The sequence below is a fragment of the Eretmochelys imbricata genome, chromosome 6, assembly GCF_965152235.1.
Source record: "Eretmochelys imbricata isolate rEreImb1 chromosome 6, rEreImb1.hap1, whole genome shotgun sequence".
Lineage (NCBI taxonomy): Eukaryota > Metazoa > Chordata > Testudines > Cheloniidae > Eretmochelys > Eretmochelys imbricata.
The window spans coordinates 83,823,209-83,847,423 of NC_135577.1; the positions used below are offsets into that span (position 1 = coordinate 83,823,209).

Consider the following 24,215-nt stretch of genomic DNA (forward strand, 5'->3'; position numbering starts at 1 on the left):
TTCAGGAGATTAAAGACTAAAGGAAAATATGGAGATGGTTCCTCAGTTTAGCAATGGGCCCTCAGCACACTAACTGTAAATTGAAAAAGCTAATGTAGTTTCTAATTTATGGGACCCAAATTCATAGCTGTGGGCACGATGTGTCCACAAAAACCTTGTATTTGCAACCAAATATCTGTTGCTGTACTGTACCCTCTTATGAAAGCAATTAGCCTATTTGCACATGTAAGTAATCATGGGTCAATACAAATACATAGTTCTACAGGCAAAACAGGGAGCTGAGCAATTTTACAGGTAACCTTTCACAGACTATCTGGTCCATAATATAATGCTCATAATAGCAAGGCTAATGCAGACATTCAGTACATACTGTGTTGCTTAAGGTGAAGAAATTTTGTATGTAAATTTATAGATGACTTTTAAATGTTTCTTTTTCTTGACTTTTTGGTCTATGCTTTTCTGTTGCCCACCCTTCCCCTATTCTGTGCCAGTAAAATTGCTGTGCAATTGTTCCTCTCTGAGCAGTTGATTTAAAGCATATTAAAGTTGATGGAAAGACGCCTATTGGCATCAGTGGGCTGTGGATCAGGCTCTGACTGAGCATCCCTCCTCAACAAATCAATAACTCAACAGTTAATGCCTTGTCTCTTAATAGCATCTTCTGGAATTGGAATTGTAATTTTGTAGGGTAGCTGAGATTTATATTCTGTGGGTGCTATTGATTGCTGTGCTCCAGGACAATTCAAACACACCCAACCATGCTGGCTTGGTAAGGCTGGTTTGGTTCCTGTTTATTCAATGACTGTTCGGGATTTGGTGGTGAAATTTAAACGTGGAAAACTATGGGGGTGCAGTTTAATCCATATTTTAAATATCAAATTATTCAAAAAAGGAAACGGAGAACACGGACATCTTTTTTGCTACAGATAATCATAGGATGTTTTACACCAAGGCAGCTGATTCTCAAGGAATTGATTACTTACTGTTTCTCATTGGATAGTCAGGTATACATTTACTCTTTTTGTCCCCAATTTAGCAGTCTCCTATTTATTCTATTCTATTCTATTCTGCCCTCACCATAGTAATATCTGAGTGTCTTCCAAGAATGACATGACTAACATCTATCACTTGTGGTTTGTTCACTCTCTCATCTTCTCTACATAGGGAAAATTATTTGTACCGGTTGTCCTGGTAGGATATTTTATTATTATACATGCCCTGTGCTGTGTGCCTGTAATAAGGAAAGCAAGATCAAAGAACCAATCCTTGCACTTGGAGAGGAAGGTGTTATGGCTTGTAATGGTTCATAGTTCCTGCAGGAGTTCTTGTCAGTCTTGGGCTGGTCCCGGAGAGAACTGCATCTCATGAACAAACCTATTGTGCCTGAGATGCAGAATTGTCAGCCCTGGACCTTAACCTGAAATTTTAAATGATCTTTTATACACAGTTTCAATTTAAAATCAAGCTGATACTTTATAGGCAGCAAATTAAGATTCTCAGTTTCCCCAAAATAAATGTATTTGTATAGTCATTTTACAGCTTAATAAACTGAAGCTTAGAAAAGTTAAATGACTTGCCCAAGGAACTCCGGGCTGTTCGAGCAGCTGCAAGAAGGGACTTACTTCCCAGACCAGAAAATTACTGTTGGGGATGTTGAAATGCCTATAGTTATCCTTGGGGACACAGCCTACCCCTTAATGCCATGGCTCATGAAGCCGTACACAGGCACCCTGGACAGTAGTAGGAGAGTTCAGCTATAGGCTGAGCAAGTGCAGAATGGTGGTAGAATGTGCTTTTGGACGTTTGAAAGCACGCTGGTGCAGTTTACTGACTCGGTTAGATCTCAGCACAACCAATATTCCAATTGTGATTGCTGCTTGTTGTGTGCTCCACAATATCTGTGACAGTAAGGGGGAGACATTTATGATGAGATGGGAGGTTAATGCAACTCGCCTGGTGGCCAGTTTCGCATAGCCAGACAACAGGGCGATTAGAAGAGCGCAGCAGGGTGCGCTGCACATCAAAGAAGCTTTGAAAGCCAGTTTCTTGACTGGCCAGGGTCCAGTGTGACAGTTGTTTGTTTCTCTTAAAGTTACCCGCACCCTATATATATGAAAGGAAATAGTCACAATTGTTTAAAAAACGTTCTTTATTATTTGTTGCACAAAACATTGAGAGAAATCAGAAGCTAGATGGGGAGGGGAGTATTGGGTGAGGGGGGTGGAGGAGGAGGAGGGAAGGAAAAGTCCAGAAACCAAATCAAAATTTCAGCTAAGCCAGCTTTCTGCTGCTTGTGCAATCCTCTGGGGTTGACTGTGTGGGTCCCTGTAGCCTCCTCTCCCCCCTCCCCACCGTGATCTTGGGTGTCTGGGTGAGGAGGCTATGGAACATTGGGGGGAGGGAGGGTGGTTATTCAGGGGCTGCAGCAGCAGTCTGTGTCTTGCTGCCTTTCCCGAATTAGATCCATCATACAGCAGAGCATGTCAGTTTGCTGCCCAATGAGCTTGACCATAGCATCCTGTCTGCTCTCATTGCGCACGTCCCTCCTCTCTTTGTATTCATGTAACTCTTTATGCAACTCCACAGTTGTTTGCCTCCATGCATTCAACTGGGCCCTATCAGTGCGGGAGGACTGCATGAGCTCGGTGAACATGTTGTCCCGAGTTCATTTTTTCCGCCTTCTAATGTGGACCAGCCTCTGGGATGGAGTAGATAGGGGCCATGTTGAAACATTTGCACCTGCTGCAGGAGGAGAAAAAGGGAGGGTAGTATTTTAAAAGGTACATTTTACAGAACAAAGGGGACACTGTTTCTTAGTGAAACAGGCAATTCATAGTACACAGCACATGTTTTTTCTGTACAAGGTCTCATTTTGCCTCTTATACTGAAGTGCCTGCCACTTTGGTGTGAGTAAGCCATCACACACGGCCAGGCAACAGAATTCAGCTTGCGGGCTCTCTGGGATGATCGCTTCACACAACACCTTCCCTCCCTCCCTCCCTTCCCCCCCCTGCACCGCGGTGCTCCGATGGGGCTCTGAGCAGGGATGAGCCCTTTAAACTAAATGCGAACAGCACAGCACGGCTGGATTCCCCCCCACCATGTGGCTCTGATCAAGCTCTCACTCACCAGAAGTGCCTTGTCCAGGGTCATGGTCTGGGAGCATGCTTTGGGAGTGGGGGGAGGCTATTGGCTCCAGCGTTAAGAATAGTTCCTAGCTAGGGGGGAAAACAGATTCCGCACTTTAGCACTGTCCTCCTTCTCCTTTGTCCTCCAAAAACTCATCCTCCTCGCTCCGTGCTACTCCCCCCTTGCAGGTGTCCACGGACGGTGGTGTGGGGTAGTGGTGGTGTCACCCCCCATAATTGCATGAAGCTCAAGGTAGAAACGGCATGTATGGGGTTGTGACCCTGAGCGCCCGTTCGGCTACCTGGATTTTTGGTACCCTTGCCTGAGCTCCTTGATTTTTTTTTACGACACTGCTCTGTGTTCCTGGAGGAGCCTCTTTCCGTCATGGCCCTGGAGACTTTAGCGTACGTATTTGCATTTCTTTTTTTTGAAACGTAGTTCTGCCATAACAGATTCTTCTCCCCAAAATGCAATGAGATCCAGTACCTCCCGTTCGGACCATGCTGGAGCTCATCTGCGAATCCAGGACTGCGTGGTCGCCTGTGCTGATGGTCGCCTGTGCTGATGGTGACCAAACAGGAAATTCAAAAGTTCCCGGGACTTTTACTGCCCACCTGGCTAGTGCATCAGAGTTGAGAGTGTCGTCCAGAGCGGTCACAAGGGAGCATTCTTGGATAGCTCCCGGAGGCCAATGACGTTGAATTGCGTCCACAGTACCTGTAAACTGGAACTGCGATCTCGATTTTAGCGCTACTCCACTTGCTGAGGTGAAGTACAGAAATTGGATTAAAGAGCCCTTTAAATCAAAAAAACTGGTTTGGTCGTGTGGATGGAATCAGTTTTTATTTTGAGATAACTCGGCTAATTCCAAAATAATCGCATATTGTAGACCAGGCCTAAGTTACTTAGGTTCTGTCGGAAATCCTGCTATGATCAGATAGGCATTTCCATACCAGATGGTAAATTCCACTAAGGATAAAGGATCTTTGGTGGTATGTTTGGGGAATGTCTTCATCTTTTTAAAATAATTTGTAAAATATTTTCAAAGAAATAGAAGGGAAAAATTATTCAAATAAGCTCATTTTTATTATATATTAATCCTAAAGTAGACCATTTATTCCTAAAATAATTTTCTTAAATCATGGTATCATAGAAATGTAGGGCTGGAAGGGACTTCAAGAAGTCATGAAATCCAACTCTGTGCCCTGAGGCAGGATCAAATAAATGTAGACCACCCCTGCCAGGTGATTGTCCAGTATGTTCTTAAAAACCGCCAGTGATGGGGATTTCACAACCTCCCTTGGAAGCCTATTCTAGCGGTCTCCGTTCTCTTTATAACCGTTCTTAACATATTTGAAGACTGTTATCAGGTCTCCTTTTCAGTCTTCTTGTCTCAAGACTAAACATTTCCAGTTTTTTTAACCCTTCCTTATAGGTCAGGTTTTGTAAACGTTTTATCATTTTCGTTGCTTTCCTCTGGACTCCCTCCTGTTTTTTCTCATCTTCCTTGAAGTGTGGTGCCCAGAATTGGACATGATGTTCCAACTGAGGACTCACTAGTGCTGAACAGAACAGGACAATTACCTCTAGCCTTTTTTGCCACGGTATCATACTGTTGACTTGTATTCAATCTGTGTTCCACTATATCCCCCAGATCCTTTTCAGCAGTACTACCGCCTAGCCAGTCATTCCCTATTTTATAGATTTTGCACTTAACTTTATTGTACTTTGCACTTAGCTTTATTGAATTTCATCTTGTTGAATTGAGACCAGTTCTCCAGTTTGTCATAGTAATTTTGAATTCTTATCCTGTCCTTCAAAGTGCTTGCCACCCTTCCCAGCCTGGTGTCTTCTGTAAATTTTCAGATTGTATCTGCGTACTCCCCATTCCATTATCAACGTAATTAAATGAAAATATTGAATAGTACTGTACCCAGGACTGACCCCTGTGTGTCCTCACTTGATACGCCCTCCCAGTTTGACACTGAACCACTGATAATTAATTACTCTTTGAGTACGGTCTTTCGACCGATTGTGTTCACCTTTATAATATCATCATTTCCCTAGTTTGCTTATGAGTATGTCATGTAGGACTATGTCAAAAGCCATGATTAATGTCAAAATCATTTATGTAATTGTATGTGTAGGCTTAAGTGGGATCCTAAAAAGATTTCCTTGAAAGATTATTTTTTGGTATTGGTTTAATCTTGAACTGAAAAATGTAAAAAGATGTGGCTATGCAGTCATGAAGAGAATTTCCGGGCTTCCTCATTCTGTCCCCATATTTACCATTTACTTTTACATAATTATTTGTATACAGTATCTGCTGAGAGGGAGAGATCAGATGGGGAATATACCTTAACCCTATTTAAATGAACCTCTTAGAACTGTTCTAATATTGGTGTTCCAAGCTGTGGTAGCTGCTTGGCTGCTGCCAAGTCTGTATCTGAAGTGCTTCTTGACTGGAACTCTGCATGTGCTTCTCTTGATAAGAATAAATAAAGAATATCTCTGTTGTTTACTAAACGTCAGGATTACTACAAAACCACGAGTAGAAATTCTTTTGTTAAAACTCTGCCAGTGCTGTCTTGTGCATATACTTTCCTACAGACAGCACTGAGTGCACTTTCCTGCAGATACCACTGAGATTTGCATGCTCTGCCTCACATTAAATTTGCTATTTAAAATACTCATTCAGAATGCATATTATGAATACTTGGTATTTTGTTTGATTTGTCACATAAACAAAGAGATTAAAGCAATTTACATAGAAGCATTCATGATGTATCTGAGTAAGGGAAAATACATAGAAGCACATGACACTTAATTACATTGCTTTAACAATAAATGTCAAATTAAATCTTTTTTTAAAAAAGATGAATGCTACATGTATGCAAAGCACAGTGTTATTTTCAAGGTTTGAAATGTTTGATATGCTGTACATATTAAAGTAGCAAACATTGCTTCACATGCAAAGATATCAGATGTTACAATGCAGATTTTTGTCATTACCATCCACTTTGCTTGCAAAGGGAGTTCCCTCATTATAATGTGTTGATAATCTAAGCACATTTAGTTGTCCACAAGTAGTAGTATTTACATATGGACACAGTTCTTGGAAGTGATTGGGAACATGAGAACTAATGGCCATGATTTGGTAGAATATTGCATTTAAACAGGATTTGAGTACAAGTGGGTATATTATATCATAGCTTGATGACATATACCATTTTAATAATGTCTAAGAAATAGCAGTAGTGGATTTCAAAAAGTCTATCGTCTGATTTTCCTGTTCCAATTTCAAATTTAATTAAACTTTCCCTTTCTTAATATTTTTTGAGATTCAGTAATAGTAGTACTGGAAAACTTCCCATTAAATGATCTAAATTGTTATAAGAGATCCTTACACTTTATATTTAATTATTAAATATTAAATTTTAATACAATCATTTGCTTAATAAGGGGCTGTCTCATATCCACTTGTGGAAAAACCCGATACAAGGGGACAGAGACAAGCCAGGAAACACCATGAAGTTTCCCTTGTGGAAGTGTGACACTTCCCAAGAGTACCCAGGTCTGAGAGGCATCTTGCTATCGCTTGCCCTTAGCGTGAAGAATCCTTGTCTGTGCTTGCTGGGGGTCACCTCCTCAACTCTACCAGCTATGGATAAAACAAGCACTCCCCTCTAGGCCTCGGAGGCCCCGCTGTCTCTTAAGGGTTAGTGAAAGGCACACTCCAGTCGTTGAGCCCTCTGATCATCTTTCTGGAGTGTCCAGTCCATGTTCCGCTAGACACTTGCAGTAGTCACAGATTTGCTGCTTCCAAACAAACAGTCCTCCCCAGTTTTTACCAGTGTCACCTCAAATCATCACTCTTATAAACACAAAACACTTAGATATGTTTATAGTGAAATCAAGTATAAGTGTATTAACAAAGTATAGAGATTCAAGTAATAGCAACTAGAAGTACGGGAAACAAATGGGTATATATAAAACAAAATTGTAACACGCATTGTGGAGCCTAGACTTAATTAACATGTCTTGTAGAATATTGCTCACCCAAAATCTTTGCAGTATTTTCCACCCAACGTGGCTCTGACCCTCCTTTCATAAGACAAACATGCTGTGAGTTTGTCTTCTTGGTGAAGGATGAAATCTTGTCCCCTGTCCTATTTTTTTAATGCAGTTACAGACTATTGTCTTTTACCCCAGGAAGTCCCTTCTTTAGTGACTTATCTTGGGGTTCCTTTGTCTTTGTGAATCCTGTGTCCCGAACCCACACAGCAAACATAGCCTGTCTCCATGGATATCCATTGATCTATATGCTCATTGAGTTAGCCTTAATGGCCACAAGTTGTAAAGATTTCATTTGCATGTGTCACTTTCCATAGCGGAGTGGCAACCAGAACTGCTGAGGCACAACTTCAGTAATGATACAGAGAAGTGTGCCATCTATTGAATCATTCACTTCACTTCTGCAGCACTTGGGTTTTCTATAGAGTTTTAGCATACAAATACATATCAGCCCTGACCCTGGGTAGCTTATGAATGCTGTCAAGGGGCTGTATGACTGCAAATAACCTCAAATGTAGTTTGAATAAAATATGTAGGATAAATAACCTAAGTGTGAATACAAGGTTACTCTCTGCTTGTGTTGTGAACTGTGAAAATCAAGAGGTTTATGAAAGGCAGACAACTTCCCAAAGTGAAGTTGACTGCCAAAACTGTAAGACCATCTCCTTCCTGCTTCTGGCTTCCTGTATCATCTGTGATCTGAAGCTGATATTCAAGAACATTGTATTGGCTGAGGTAGACTTGATATAACTACTATTTGATGCAGTGCTACTGCTTCTTTGTTTACTGCGTTGTGGCATAATCAGAAGTTTAAGGTGAATTTCCAAAGACTCTTAGGGTACATCTTCACTACCCGCTGGATCAGCGGGTAGTGATCAATCTATCGGGGATTGATTTATCGTGTCTCGTCTAGACGCGATAAATCGGTCACCGAATCGATGCCTGTACTCCACCTCGGCAGAAGGAGTAAGTGGCGTTGACAGGGGAGCTGCTGCGGTCGACTCACTGCCATGAGGACGGCCAGGTAAGTCGAACTAAGATACTTTGACTTCAGCTACACGAATAGCGTAGCTGAAGTTGCGTATCTTAGTTCGAAATTCCCCTTCGCCCCCCGCGCTCCCCAGTGTAGCCCAGGCCTTAGATAGTTTGCTTTTCTTAATAGTATAAGGATCTGTGATCCTGCCTCAAAAGTTAATTGTCACATTAGGATTCCTACCATTCTACAATAGGTTTGCCTAAGCAAATCAAAAACGTTGTGAAAACTTGTTTCACCCATAATAGTTACATTTTCATACACAGATTTATCTTCTTCAGGAATATGCCATTCAAAAGAAATATTTTAGGCATGCAGAATGGTAGTATTAAAAACTGCCATAAGGTGTCTGGCTAAAGAATAGTAAGAAATATGCTCACTGAAGTACAGCTTCCAAAATGCATTGCCAAATTCACTTGCTCACTATACTACAGCATAGCTGAAAGGTAGTCTAGAAATTGTAACTAAAATGTTTAGTTCAGAATGATGGAATATTTTTTTCGATGTACTCATTAAAAAGTTCAGGTTTATTTGTTACATTCATTCTTCTTTTTTGTCTTGCCTTTGTTATTTCAAAAGTATATACATCTAAACATTGTGTACCCCGCATTGTATGTGGCAGATCAATTGGTAAGCTCAGACATGGATGTTTTTCTCGGAATTCTGAAGTACATGTGGGTACATGTATCTAAAGGGTTGGAATCTTTTTACCTATGTTCTGAACTGCTTAATATCCTTTTCTTTTAACAATGGACCTCCTTTACCTTTCAGTTTATCGTCTTTACAGTGACTTAAATATTAATTTAACAGTGTCACAAATTCTGAAAGGCCAACCAATGTGTAGGTTCTTGAGAATGCGTAATCTTTTCTGGTGTTAAAAGCAAGCAGAATTTAGATATTAAAAACAAAATGGGAGACTTCCAGGATAAAATGTCATCTGTGTACAATGCTTACTTTTTGTTCTCCATCTCTAATCTCAGAGGCTTAACTAGGGTTTTTCTAAGGGGTTGAGATATCTTAACATTTTATCTAAAATAACTGGAATTCACTAAAATCTTCTACCAAGATTGCTAACAAAGGCATGTTGCCATCTTTCATTACTATATTTATTTGTTTAGTTAAGGTGGAGCACATTCTTTCTAGGATTGTCATGAAATTTTCTGTTTCTCATTGGCTGCTGGGCAGTAGTAGTGTTCACATTTGGGATCTTTCCAGAAAGATGTTCCCAAGATACAGCTCCCTGAAACCCACCTCCCCCACCATTTTACAAAATCATCTGGTTCTTACAACTTTTTTTTGTACACAGCTGGGGCTGTGGATCTGCTCAGATCGTCCCCCAACTGACCGAAGTCACTCAACATTTATCTCAGTTAGTGCATGGAACCTACGGCCCTTTTGGGAAAGCAGTATTGAAAAAGTTATTGACCTCAGAGTTTGGATGTCAAGAATGGCATATGGCAAAACTCATGAGCCAAAAAGGGATTAAAGTGTGCATGGAGGGTTTCCAGGCACAGTAGGTGGATAATTCAAGGGGACATGCTATAGTCATTGGGCTTGAGCTACACCCATGCATCCCTAGTAGAAATGTGATAATGACATGTAGGCATGCTGCTACCATCAATCCACCTCTGTTCTGGGAACTTTGCCCTACTAATTTGTACAGCTAATTTAGAAGAGGTTTTAACTATTTTCTGAAAGATAATAAATTATACATCCTTTGTGCAGATATGTGAGAATGATTACTGGGCATGTTGCCACTTTTCCACCTGGGAAAATATTATAGGAGAGTGCCAGCATTGATTAATCAATTAGCATTGATTAACTGGAGGGAAAATGAAAGACAGGATAATGTAATTGTGTTTCCAGAACAATGGAACTGAGAATGCTTAAAGTCAAAGGTTTCAGGATATACAGTCTCCTAACATGAAGTGCTCATAACATTTTTAGATTCCTCTGTTTGCCAGAAACTGGGAATGGGCAACAAGGAATGGATCACTTGATGATTACCTGTTCTGTTCATTCCCTCTGGGGCACCTAGCATTGGCCAATGTCAGAAGACAGGATACTGGGCTAGATAGACCTTTGATCTGACCCAGTATGGCCTTGTTGTGTTCTTAACATTTTTGGTGCAGAGCTAGGGAGCATAGGAGGTTGGAGTAGAAAGGAGGAACGTAGGTGTATGTGGGAGCAGTGTTAGTTGTGTGGGGTTAGGAGATTGCAGGGTGGGGAAAAGGGGTGGGGGACAGAAGTGGGAATAGGGGGAGAATAGGAGGAGGCAGATAAATAGGTGGTGGATGATAGAAGAGAGGAGTTGAAGAGGTGCTCAGGCCAGTGGAATTAGAGAGAGTGGATGGACGGAAAATGGGGAAGGTGGCAGGAGGAGTAGGGGAGATTAGGGGTGGGGGAGTCTGTCAGGTCCACATTATCCCTTCTCATGTGTGCCCACATCTGGGGGCTATGCCTCTCTTGGAGGGTCTGAGCCACTCTCCCTGACCCCCACATGAGCCAAGATTGGGAGCTTTGTCCTTCTGGGGGGATCTTTGTCCCTCTCTCCACCCCCTTTGTGTGTGCTGGAATCTTTGGGGGCGGTATCCGAGCCCCTTGCCCTGCCTTGACGTGTACCAGGAAATACAAAGTTAAGATGCAAGCCACTTTTGCAACTCAGTCTTAACACTACTGTCTTTGAGCAATGCCCCAACATGCCACTAACACCCATACTAGTACTCTGCCCTTACAGAACAGTGGAATCAGAGCACATGACGATGGTAGGAGACAGTCTAACATCTTCTCTTTGCTAAGGTAAAACTTGAGTTTAGGTCTTTATTTTGAAGCACTTGGAGGAGAGGAAGGTGATCAGGAACAGTCAACATGGATTCACCAAGGGCAAGTCATGCCTGACCAACCTGATTGCCTTCGATGATGAGATAACTGGCTCTGTGGATATGGGGAAAGCGTTGGACGTGATATACCTTGACTTAAGCAAAACTTCTGATACGGTCTCCCACAGTATTCTTGCCAGCAAGTTAAAGTAGTATGGATTGGATGAATGGCCTGTAAAGTGGATAGAAAGCTGGCTAGATCGTCTGGCTCAACATGTAGTGATCAGTGGCTCAGTGTTTAATTGGCAGCCGGTATCAAGCAGAGTGCTTCAGGGGTCAGTCCTGGGGCTGGTTTTGTTCAACATCTTCATTAATGATCTGGATGACAGGATGGATTGCACCCTCAGCAATGGGTGGATGACACTAAGCTGCGGGGAGAGGTAGATATGCTGGAGGGTAGGGATAGGGTCCAGAGTAACCTAGACAAATTGGAGGATTGGACCAAAAGAAATCTGATGAGGTTCAACAAGGACAAGTGCAGAGTCCTATACTTAAGATGGAAGAAGCCCATGCAATGCTAAGGCAGTACTCTCTGCAGAAGAGAACCTGGGTATTACAGTGGATGAGAAGCTGGATATGTGTCAGCAGTGTGTCCCCTTATTGCCAAGAAGGCTAACGGCATATTGGGCTGCATTAGTAGGAGCATTGCCAGCAGATCAAGGGAAGTGATTATTTGGCATTGGTGAGGCCACATCTGGAGTATTGCGTCCAGTTTTGGGCTCCTTGCTACAGAAAGGTTGTGGACAAATTGGAGAGAGTCTAGTGGAGGGCAACGAAAATGATTAGGGGGCTGAGGCACATGATTTATGAGGAGGGCTGAGGGAGCTGGGATTATTTAGTCTGCAGAAGAGAAGGGTGAGGGGGATTTGATAGCAACCTTCAACTCCCTGAAGGGGGCTTCCAAAGAGGATGGAGCTAGGCTGATCTCAGTCATGGCAGATGACAGAAAAAGGAGCAATGGTCTCAAGTTGCAGTGGGGAGGTCTAGGTTGGATGTTAGGAAAAACTATTTCACTAGGAGGGTGGTGAAGCACTGGAATGGGTTACGTAGGGAGATGGTGGAATCTCCATCCTTAGAGGTTCTTAAGGCCCAGCTTGACAAAGCTCTGGCTGGGACGATTTAATTGGGGTTTGTCCTGCTTTGAGCAGGGGGTTGGACTAGATGATCTCCTGAGGTCTCTTCCAACCCTAATCTTCTATGATTCTGTAGCAAAAACAGGAGCTACCTACCACTTGGCCTACTCTAAAACACTGAATCTGTTCCACACAAACCATCCCAGACTTGCTAAATGTTAGCACATTTTCGCCCTTGTCTAGAGGATTCTGTTTGAGAGATGGCCTTCATTTACCTCCTCCCCCGCACTAAGGTGAGGACTACACTACGTAGGAGTGCTCCCAGTGTGGATGGAGTTTATACTGGCAAAACTGCACTTTTGCTGGTATAGCTTATTCTAGCCTTTCCACAAGCAAAATAAACTATATCGGCAAAAACACAGTAATGTTCGTTTCAGTGTGTCTATGCCAGGAGTGTTTGTCGGCACAGCTATGTCAGCCAGGGAGTGTCCCACTTTATCTCAACTCTGGCTAAAATAACTATGCTGGCAAAAGGTTTGTAGTATAGACCTGGCCTAAGTCCTGGAGACCACTGTCACATATGCCACCAGACTACTGCTACTCACCATGGGAAGAAGACGCTCTTGTGCTCCTCTGCATCAGGGTGGGTGATTCATATTAAAGCATTTTAAATCATTGATTTCAATAGAGGTTAGAATCATGAGGCAGGGAACTTTTGATTTAAACAATTCTAATCTTGTTTTGCCTTTGTACTTGTTAGGTTTTTCATAAAGAGCTTAATTCTTATTGATTGGTAACCATTAAAACATGTTAATTTGCAACTAAAGATAGTCTTTACACTAAACTGGTACTTCTTCTTGATAACCAGGATGATACTCTATATCTGTACACATTTATTTAAGCAATTATATAGCAATCAGATATATTCAGATTCTTAATTTTACATTTTTAACGTAGTAGAAAATGGTGAATGATTCAATTCTTATTTAATAGAGTACTTTGTGATTTGTGTCAAGATCTGTTTAATTGGACATTGGAACTTAATTAAAATACACAAAACCAGCATTTTATTTTTATTAGTTAAATAAACCTACATTAATGTGGGGTTACATTTTAAAAAAAAAAAGTTTATCACAGTAAGTTTTGTATTTAAAACTAACTGATTTATTAAACAAAGGAGGTATTATCTGTAGTTAGGCCTGATCTGCACTTAGTTATGTCAGTTAGGGGTATGGTCTTTTTTTAACTGACAAAGCCCCAGTATAGACATAGTTTATATTAGCATAAAGGGCTCTTGCTAGTATAGTTTATGTATTTCAGGGAACTGGCATAAGCTATAGCTGCAGAAGCACTTTTCTACTGGTATAATCTATATCTATAGTAGGAGGGTTTGTCAATATAGCTATGCCAGGAAACCTCCTTTGTCATATCCCAATAACAGCTCTTTCAAGCTACATCAATCAATCCCTCCATTGTTCAATATAGCTGTACCTAATACAGTCAAGGCAGTTGGAGTGCATGTAGATAAATGCTGGAATTAAAACCTATGGAGTGCAACACAAACAGTGGAACTTTCTCTTAGTCTTTCCTCATGTCTATTATGGCACACCTCTTTCCCCACCACACACATGCTGCTCCTCGAGCAGGTTCAGTCTCTACTGGCTTTGGGGGCTGTAGAGGAGTTTCCCCTGTAGCATTAGGGACAGGGATTCTACTCCTTGTATTTCTTGGTTCACAAGCCCAAGAGAACGGGTCTCAACCCTCCTGACCTTTGCAACCTCGACAAATACATCAGATAAGTGAGGTTTTGTATGGTCACACTTGCAAATATTCTCTTCACATTAAATCACGACTGGTTTGCTGCCATGGATAGTTAAGACGATGATTTCCATGTAGCAATTCTCCCAAGCCACAGGAGGTTTCTCTGCTTTGTTGTGGAAGACCAGCACTATCAGTACACAATGTTCCCTTTTGGTCTGTTTACCACTGCCTGGGATTTTACCAAATGCATGATTGTGATGACAGTGTAACTCAGGAATTGGGGAATTCGTATCTTCCTGTGTCTGGATAATTGGTTTCTGAGGGGCAAGTCCAGAGAAGAAGTCCCCTCTCATATTCAGTTCACGCTACACTTATTTGATAGTCTAGGTCTCATCCTAAACAGCAGGAAGTCAACACTGGTTCCAACTCAAAGAACCGAGTTCATAGGGGCCCTGATAGACTTTTGAGAGCGTTTCTGCTGACTGAGAGATTCCATGCAATTTGCCACCTATGTCTGGAACTGCAGTCTCTACCCACAGCCACAGCCTGAGCATGCCTGAGGTTGCTAGGTCATACAGCTGCATGCAAACTGCTAGTCCAGTATGCCAGGTTGTACCTTCATCCTCTTTCATACATGGTTGAAGTCAGTCTATCATCTGAACAGTCACCACTTGGACAGATTGGTCCAACTTTCTCTGCTGATCCTAGCTCCTTATGGTAGTGGGTGTCTCAGGGCAATATGTGTCTGGGTGTTCCCTTCGCTCGGTTTCCACTGATCAGAACTAATGTCACTGATATCTCCTTAATAGGTTGGATGGCACATCTTGGGTTACTGAAAGGTTAAGACCTGTGGTTGGAACAGGAAGGTTCTCTGAACATCAATATCCTGAAGCTTTGTGCCATCTACAATGTCTGTCATGTCCTTTGAGATCATCAGGGACTCATCAGTGTACATCCTTACTGACAATACCACTGTGATGTATTATGTGAACAATCCAATATGCTGTGTGAGGAGGCGATCGGGCTCTGGCAGTTTTGCATTGGGGAAAATATGATCTCCATGGCCATTCACTTACCTGGGTTCCAGAATGATCTGACAGAAATGTCTCCCTGAATCACAAATGGTCCCTGAAGCTCAGCATCCTGTGGTCCATCTTTACAGTTTGGGACATCCCAACAATCGACCTGGTCGTGAGAGACAACAAAAAATGCTTTCTGTTTTACTTTAAAGGGGATCTCAGTCTGGGTTCCCTGACCAGTGCTTTTCATCTGAGCTGAGACTTAGCACTCCTGTATGCTTTATGTCCGATTCTGATCATCCCTCAGGTCATTCTCAAGCTGAAATTGGATTATGTCAAGCTCATTCTCATTGCTCCAGCATGGCTGAGACATTGCTGGTTCTCTGACCTCCTCATGTTGTTGTTTCAGCCTCCCATATCTCTTCGTCTTTGCCCTGACCTCCTTGTTCAGCATCACAGTCTGATTTTTCATCCAGAGTTCAACTCCTTGCATCTCCAGCAAGGTTAGATAAGGAGGAGCAATGGTGTTTGAAGGCAGTCTGGCAAATCTTACTTAACAGTAGAAAACCTTCCACCACAGTGGCCTGTTTGGCCAAGTGGAAGCAGTTCTCTATGTGGTTGTTAGTCCAGGGAGTTCTACAGAAGATGGCTTGTATCCAGGACATCTTGGAATACCTGCTGCACCTTCAGTTGTCTGGTTGTGCACTTAGTTCATTGAGAATGCACCAGGCAGCGATTCTTGACCTTTCATTCACCCATCCATGGGAAATAGGTGTTTTTGAGCTCCATGGTTGTGAGGTTCTTGAAAGGAGTCACCCGCAGGTTAAAGAACCAGTTCCTTTGTGGGACCTTAATGTTGTCTTAGCAGCCGTTATGGGACCTCCATTCAAGCCTCTGGCAACTTCTTCTTTCTCCCTGTCATATATATAAAGGGAAGGGTAAACCCCTTTAAAATCCCCCCTGGCCATTGGAAAAATCCTCTCACCTGTAAAGGGTTAAGAAGCTAAAGGTAACCTCGCTGGCACCTGACCAGAATGACCAATGAGGAGACAGGATACTTTCAAAAGCTGGGAGGAGGGAGAGAAACAAAGGGTCTGTGTCTGTCGGTACGCTGCTTTTGTCGGGGATAGAACAGGAATGGAGTCTTAGAACTTTTAGTAAGTAATCTAGCTAGGTATGCGTTAGATTATGATTTCTTTAAATGGCTGAGAAAAGAACTGTGCTGAATAGAATGACTATTTCTGTCTGTGTGTCTTTCTTGTAACTTAAGGTTTTGCCTAGAGGGATTCCCTATGTTTTGAATCTAATTACCCTGTAAGGTATCTACCATCCTGATTTTACAGAGGTGATTCCTTTACCTCTATTTACTTCTATTTCTATTAAAAGTCTTCTTGTAAGAAAACTGAATGCTTTTTCATTGTTCTCAGATCCAAGAGTTTGGGTCTGTGGTCACCTATGCAAATTGGTGAGGATTTTTACCAAACCTTTCCCAGGAAATGGGGTGCAAGGGTTGGGAGGTTTTTGGGGGGAAAGACGTGTCCAAACTGTTTCCCAGTAAACCCAGTTAGAGTTTGGTGGTGGCAGTGGATATTCCAAGGACAAAGGATAAAATTAATTTGTATCTTGGGGAAGTTTTAACCTAAGCTGGTAAAAGTAAGCTTAGGAGGTTTTCATGCAGGTCCCCACATCTGTACCCTAGAGTTCAGAGTGGGGGAGGAACCTTGATACTCCCTTTCCTGCCTCTCTTTTGGTGATAACATCTGCAAGGAGAGCGTGTTAGTTGCAAGCTTTGATGGCAGATCCTCCTTATGTGCAATTTTCCGAAGACAAAGTAACCCTGTGGCTGCACCCTAAGTATTTATCTAAAGTGGTTTCTCAGTTTCACTTGAAACAGGTAATATTTCTACCAGTGTTCTTCCCTAAGCTGTATTCAACCCCAGATGAATAGTGTCCTGACACATTGGATGTCAGGCAATGTTTAGCTTTTTACCTGGATAGGACTAAACCTTTCTGTTCTTAGTCTCATCTGTTTGTTTTATATGCAAGCAGTCTCACCACAGACTATCTCTAGGTAGATAACTTCCTGTATCATAACAGCATACAAAGTAGCTCAGACTGTGCCTCCCAAATGATACAAGTTCATTTCACAAGGGCCGAGGCAATGCTGATGGCATTTCTAAGTAACATTCCTATAGTGGACATTTGCGGGGCTGCTGTTTTGTCCTCTATACATATGTTTACAAACCACTATGCCATGGCACTGCATCCAGATCAGATATTTTGGGAAGGTAATCCAGCAGACCTTGTTTAAATGAAAGAAAAGGAGTACTTGTGGCACCTTAGAGACTAACAAATTGGTTAGTCTCTAAGATGCCACAAGTACTCCTTTTCTTTTTGCGAATACAGACTAACACGGCTGCTACTCTGGAACCTTGTTTAAATAGAATGCGAGCCACACCTCCTGTGAGTACTACTTGTGAGCAGGGGCAGCGAGTTATCTCTCCACGTGGTGCCTTTGCACCAGGAATATTCAGAGCCCAGGGGCCCAGCTCCACCAATATTTGGTGCCGGGTGTCTCCCCCTGACCCCACTTGCCGCCCCCCCCCCCCCATGCCTCCCCTGAGTGTTCCCCAGCTCCCTCTTGCTGCTCCCAGGGCTCTTCCGTCCCTCCCCCCCCCCCCCAGCAGAGCGTCTCTGCCTCTGCCCTGCAGCTCTATGCTGCTTCCCTGCAACAACTGCTGCCGCAGGGTCCTAGTGCCCCCCCCCACTCCACTGCCAGGGCAGACTGACTGAGCCTGCCCTTCCACCTCAGACCCTTCCCTTTTCCGGCGGGACCCTCCACCAGCACATGGCCTACCCACTGCCCACGGTCACTGCTCCTGCCCCATCCCTCACCCCCAGTGAGGCTACAGTCAGGGGCAACAGCAGGGGAGGAGGTGCACGCAGCACCCCGCCACCCACCACAGGGGAGGCGAGGGAGATTCCTGCACCTGAGAGGAGCCCTAGGACCACATGCAGTGACAGTGGTGGGGGTGAGTGTGCTGCTGGGGGGGGCGGAAAAGGGGGGCTCTTCCCCCAGAGCTCGTTGCTGCTGGCAGGGAAAGGGGTGGGGGGAGTCTTCCTCTCTGGCCCCTGTCCCGGAGCAGCCTGCCTGCACCCCAAACTCATCCCCAGCCTTACCCCACCCGAGAGCCCACACCCCCAGCCAGAGCTTTCACCCCCCCACTACACCCTCAATCCTCTACCCTAGCCCTGAGCCCCTCTAACACTCCAAACACCTTATCCCCAGCCCCAGCCAGAGCCCTCATCCCCCTGCACTTCATCCCTCTGCTTCAGCACTGAGCCTCTCTAACCCCCCAATACCACATACCCTTCATCTCCAGCCCCAGCCAGAGCCCTCACACCCCAACCCTCTGCCCTAGCCCTGAGCCTCTCTAACCCCCTAAATCCCTCAGCTCCAGACAGAGCCCTCACCCCCCACACCCCTACTCTTGCCCTGAGCCCCTCCCATACCTCAGACCCCTCATCTGCAGCTGCACCCCCTCCCATCCTCAGACTCCCTCCCAGGGCCTGCACCCCAGTCCCCTGCCCCAGCCTAGGGCCTGGACCCCAGACCTCCTCCCCCTCCCAGAGCCTTGCGCAGGTGGGGGCGGAGTTTGGGCAGGGGTGGGTTCTGGGAACCACCAATATTTCTACAAACATGCCACCCGTGCTTGTGAGTGACCTGCGTAGAATACACAGCTGCATCTATTTGAAGAAGAAAAAACAGCTACTTACTTGTATTGTAATTGTTTTTGGAGATGTGATGCAAACATGTTGCACAACCCAACCTCTGTCCCCTCTGCATCAGAGTCTGTGCTCTCAACGTTCAATGCGAAGGAACTGAGAAGGTTCAGGGTGGTGCAGCCCTTAAACAGCCAGAGGAGGGGCTAGGGCTGCAGGGCAAAAGCACTGCCCCTATGGGCCCTTTAGGCAAAATTCTTTGGCTTTGGTGTGCTGGGAGTGCACACACTTATGTGGAATACACATCTACATCACATCTTGAAGAACAACAGTTACAGTAGAGGTAAGTAACTTTTTTCTTTGCTGTAACTTGATCTGATGATGCATACTGAAAACTGGTAGGGCAGCAGAAGGGGGGTAAGTTAAAGCAGCACTAAGTGAGGTGAGCCTCAGTTTTGTTAATTTGCACCTCATCCATACTTAATTATAATCCATCTGTTTAATTTGAGCAGTTTTTGGGGATTTGAAGATCAGGATACCATGTACCAGGATTCCACTTTTCCAAAACCAGTTATCACAAATTACAAAGAGTTTTTCACAAACTTTTAATGTAAGAACAAAACAAAAATTTATGTTGGCCTCTTACTGACCTCTTAGTTTCTATCCCTTCTGCCCCCATTAATGGGGCATCCCCCTATAGCCAAAGGGAATGTGGGTTACACTGGACATAAAAAATTCTGCTGCTGCAGCACCTCCTACCAAGGAGAGAAAAAATCTTAGTGAAAGCGCTAAGCTGGCTCAGGACCACAGATCATAGCTCCAGTCCTGATCTGCCTGCAGCAACTAACTCAGTTGCTGGGATAAGTATATTGTCCTCACCAGATGATTAGCTATACAAGGTCATATTGAAAACAGAGTAATGCATGCACTGCTGATAAACAACAAGAAATGGGGGACAATGGTAATTTGACAGGCATTTTCACCTTGTATCATGCTGCTGATTATGATTCAGTATGTAAAATAAACAGTCTAGCCAAATCCCATGACTTGCTAGGTGTTCTCCTAAATTAGAGCAACCGAAGGCTCTATCTTACACAGGTAGGTGTAAGTCAGACATATACCAAAAGGTCACCCCATGACCAATGTGTTTATCATCAGAAACACGGCCTTCTGCCCCCCCCCCCATCCAGTTGTACTCTCAAAAGCCTCCCTCGATGCTAGAGAGAGGAAAGACCCAGTGGTTGTTAGATCTCACTAGTTCCACTTAATACCATCTTGGCATTGCCTGGGAGCCTCATGATGCATGGAAATCTCCTCAGGAAATGTTTAAGCAAACTATGTTAGTTTTACATCATACAAAATAATCGCAGCACCCCAGATTTGGGCCCAGTATTTTTAACAGGAAGCTTTGCTGGTTGTTAGACACCAAATCTAACCTATATATTCTTTGTGTGTCTTATGAACATGCTAAATCTATATAATTATCTCCTTTGATTTTGTTTAACCAATACTTCACTGCTATTTTTTCCCGAATATAAAGCCAGTCTTGATAGCTCTTCATGCATGAGTAACACTGCAATAACAAACTAGAAAAAAAATTAAGGCAATTTAAACAGTTTCAAGCATCTAAGAAGTTATAAACAGTGAGCAAAATTGTTTTAAAAATTAATGAAAAGAATTACTAAGGAATACTATTACAAGAAGTAGTAATTTGACTTGAGATTTATATAATACTTTCTTATGACCTCTGTTACATGATTCCGCATTTCTGACATAAACAACTTAAAATAATGAGATTGTGATTACATTTTGTGGGGAAAATGTCAAAGAAGATCATCCTTCATAAGAATGTCAAAGTTATGCTCGTAGGCATAGCTTCAGGTAGCCAACAAATTTGCAAATTGTTTAGAAAATCTGTCTTGATTGCTTGCTAAAAGCAAGACGAGAAGGGATTCATAATATCAGTCTCCTGAGGTGTGCCATTGATGCATTTATTATACATTGTACCAAGTTGAATTTCAGGCTGTGTTTCCTAAAGACTGCAACTCTTTTTTTTTAAATGCATTTGCAATCTTTTTTTAGGTAGACTGGGGTCAACTGGACTACTTAGTAATTGATATGCCACCTGGAACAGGAGACGTACAGTTATCAGTCTCACAGAATGTTCCAGTTACAGGTACACTTTTACTGTGACTCTTTTTCAAAGATTTCAATATATTTATTTCTTCATAGCAATAGAAAAATCTTTTAGAAAATGCAGTTGAAGATACTGGAAATGTGTAGAAACATATTATGAAACTATTCTCTGAATGCTGATGAAAAGTATAAACAATCTTTAAAATGTCAGCAGTGACCGTTTTTTTGTTTTTTTTTTAAGTTAGACTGGGAAATATAGAAAAGTTGAACAAATCAATATTCTAGGAAAAAGCAATTGCATTATAAATTGATGGAGGTAGAGTTAATATTAGAAAATATATTCCCTGTCACTTTTCATTGTGGCATACGAATACTAATATAGTTTTAAAAAGTTTGTCTTGATAAGTTTTTTTTTTTTTTTTTTTTTAAAGTTACAAGTCAAGCAATCTTCTTAATGCACAAAGCTTAATCAGGCAAACTACATCGTGCTTTAACACGCTAATGGATCCTCCTTTCCCTGGTGTTCTGAATTTGAATTTTAGATAGAGATTTGAACTCATGTGGCTCAACTCTGTGTCATAACTCAGTGTCCACAAATCCCGTTGATCACCGTGGGAATTAAAGATGCTGCCTATCAAAAGGCAAAGGCATTCGTCACAGGATCAGGTCTTGAATGAGTTGTTGTAGGCTTGTCCGTCTAATATGCTTTGACGGAGACCACCGTCAGCAGTGAACAGAATGAATGACAGAAATTTAAAACATAAGAGTGGCCATGCTGAGTCAGACCAATAGTTCATCTAGTCCAGTATCCTGTCTTCAGACAGTGGCCGGTGCCAGATGCTTCAGAGGGAATGAACGGAACAGGGCAATTTATTGAGTGATCCATCTGCCATCATCCAGTCCCAGCTTCTGGCAGTCAGCATTTTAGGGAGACCCAGGGCATGGCGTGGCATCCCTGATCATCTTGGCTAATAGCCATTGATGGACCTATTCTCCATGAACTTATCGAATTCATTTTTGAACCCTCTTATACTTTTGGCCTTCAAACATCCACCGGCAATGAATTCTGTAGGTTGACTGTGCATTGTGTGAAGAAGTACTTCCTTTTGTTTGTCTTAAACCTGCTGCCTATTAACGTCATTGGGTAACCCCTGGTTCTTCTGTTATGTGAAGGGGCTTTCTGAAAGTCCAAGTATAATATATCAACTTGATTATCCATGTCCACATGCTTGTTGACTCCCTCAAAGAATTCTGATAGATTGGTGAGGTTTGAGTTCCCTTTAGAAACGTCATGTTGACTCTTCTCCAACAAATCATGTTCATCTAGTTCTGACAATTCTGTTCTTTAGTATAGTTTCAACCAATTTGCCTGGTACTGAAGTTAGGTTGTCTGGCCTGTAATTGCCAGGATTGCCTCTGGGGCCTTTTTTAAAAAGCAACATTACATTAGCTATCCTCCAGTCATCTGGTACAGAGTCTGATTTCAGTGATAGATTACATACCACTGTTAGTATTTGACAGAAGAAAGAGAGAGTGGAGTCTTAAATTATGTTTCCAGGAAGATACAATAACTCAATGTCAATGGCAATTGTTAGCTTAATTAGATAAGTTGCTCTAATACTTTTGCTGCTATCAGGTAAATATGTTGATATCTCGGGAAAATGATATGGTATTGCCTTGTACAGGTTCCACTCTGACACCAAAGTTACAAACAGACAAGCTCACATGGCATACATACATCCATTTCCTTTGGCATTCCTTCCTTCCTACTTTTCTTTTTAAGCAGTAGCAAATTGAAGTAATAGTAAACGTTTTCGATGGTTATTTCACTTGTGCCTAAGGCTCTTAACAAGTTGCTAATAGAATATAAAATTGTATGGTATACTTCTAAAAGCTGTTTATTACATGGCTGTTCTTTCAAACAAACATTTGTAAACTACTTACCTAATTTGTGTGTGTTCCTTCACTGCTTGTTTCCTGTCAGCAATTCCTTTTAAAAGAAATCATTTGAAAAATGTTTGTTTATGCATCTTGAGGTGGGAATTCCTCACCCTATATGGAACGTCAAACCTGTTTCCTTTTATTTTTAAAACTATATTAGGTTTTTGAAGGAGCTGCCTTACATTTGCTAACTGAAGGCTTGTGCAGAAATCCCAGCATGTACTTAAGAAACATCTGCGGATACCACACTTTTTTAGTACCTTATATCACCACTGAATGTGGTGTGCAATCAGGATATTGTATGCTGAGCATGCTCTGTATGCTTTATCTTTATCTGAAAGGGTGTTTGAAGGAGAATATGAGAATAAATGAGTTATATGAAAGAAAAAAGAACTTTAGATAAGTCACAAACAAACAATTGCTATATAAAGCTTTATTGCTTTGTCTTGCTAACAATGATCGGACAGACACAGGTTTGCCTTTGACAGTAGTGCTTGTAAGACCTGAAAGCTGCTTAAGAGCATAAGTTAGGGTTTGTCTACAATTAGAAATTTACCGAAATAGCTATTCCTAAATTATTCAAGAATAGTTATTTTGGTATAAACCACCAGATGGCTTATTCTGATTCTGGGATAAGTGTTTTATAACATAGTGAAAAGAACTTCCTTATTTAGAAAAAACTTTGATTTTTTTTAATAAAGTTTTTAATAAATTTTGAAATCGAGCACTTTTATATTCTGAAACAAGTATGTCCACACACAAACTTGAACTGAAATAACTAAAGGTGTGAATTACAATCTGTTTAGTTATTTTGGTTCCATTTATTATGTATACAATCCCATCCATATACATTGGAAGCTCTATACATTATTAATTGACAAAGTGAGGGTATTAACTCTTAACACTGGAGGTTTTTTTCTAACTGTATTTGCCGGTTCTTTGAATTAAACAGGTGTAAACAAAAATGTGCTTGATTCTTCTGTTGGTTGCAGCCATTTTATGCCAATATAAAGAGTTACGCTAGTGTAAAAAGTTGGAGAATTAGAACCACTGTTTAAACAGAATGAAAATTATTTATCCACTGTTAATCAGATTTCATTTCCAGTGTTTTTGTGATTCTTATAAACCTACTTGTTCTCTGTATGTCATAGAGGTTTTCCAAGAGAAGCAGAGTGTGCAAAATCTTCTTTTCTAACCTGTTGTTAAAAAAAAAAAAAGGCAAAAAAAAAAGAGCACAATTTAAAAAAAAATTATATTCAGGCCCTCTTAAAACTTTCTAAAGAAACAGAAAAGTTGGCACATTCATTTGTTTCTCTCTCTTTCTGTCATCTTTAAAACTGGTGGTTGCTGTTGATAAGATATCTTCTTATCAATCTGAGCTTTCATAACTTCAGGTGACCCTAAATTCTGGGCTGAGTTAAGAATGGCATTTAAACTTAAACACTAA

General features: G+C 42.0%; 1 protein-coding gene across 2 annotated transcripts in view; it reads left to right on the top strand.

The window, feature by feature from the left end:
- The window catches only part of NUBPL (NUBP iron-sulfur cluster assembly factor, mitochondrial), a 150,416-nt gene that overhangs the window by 74,107 nt on the left and 52,094 nt on the right, over window positions 1-24,215 (top strand). Inside the window, exon 7 of one of the 2 annotated variants that reach the window (XM_077819011.1) lies at window positions 20,774-20,867. The exons of the other annotated variant lie outside the window; for it this stretch is intronic. Within the exon in view, the coding sequence (XP_077675137.1) occupies window positions 20,774-20,867 (94 nt within the window). The remainder of the gene's footprint in view (window positions 1-20,773; window positions 20,868-24,215) is intronic. 2 annotated transcript variants of the gene reach the window in all.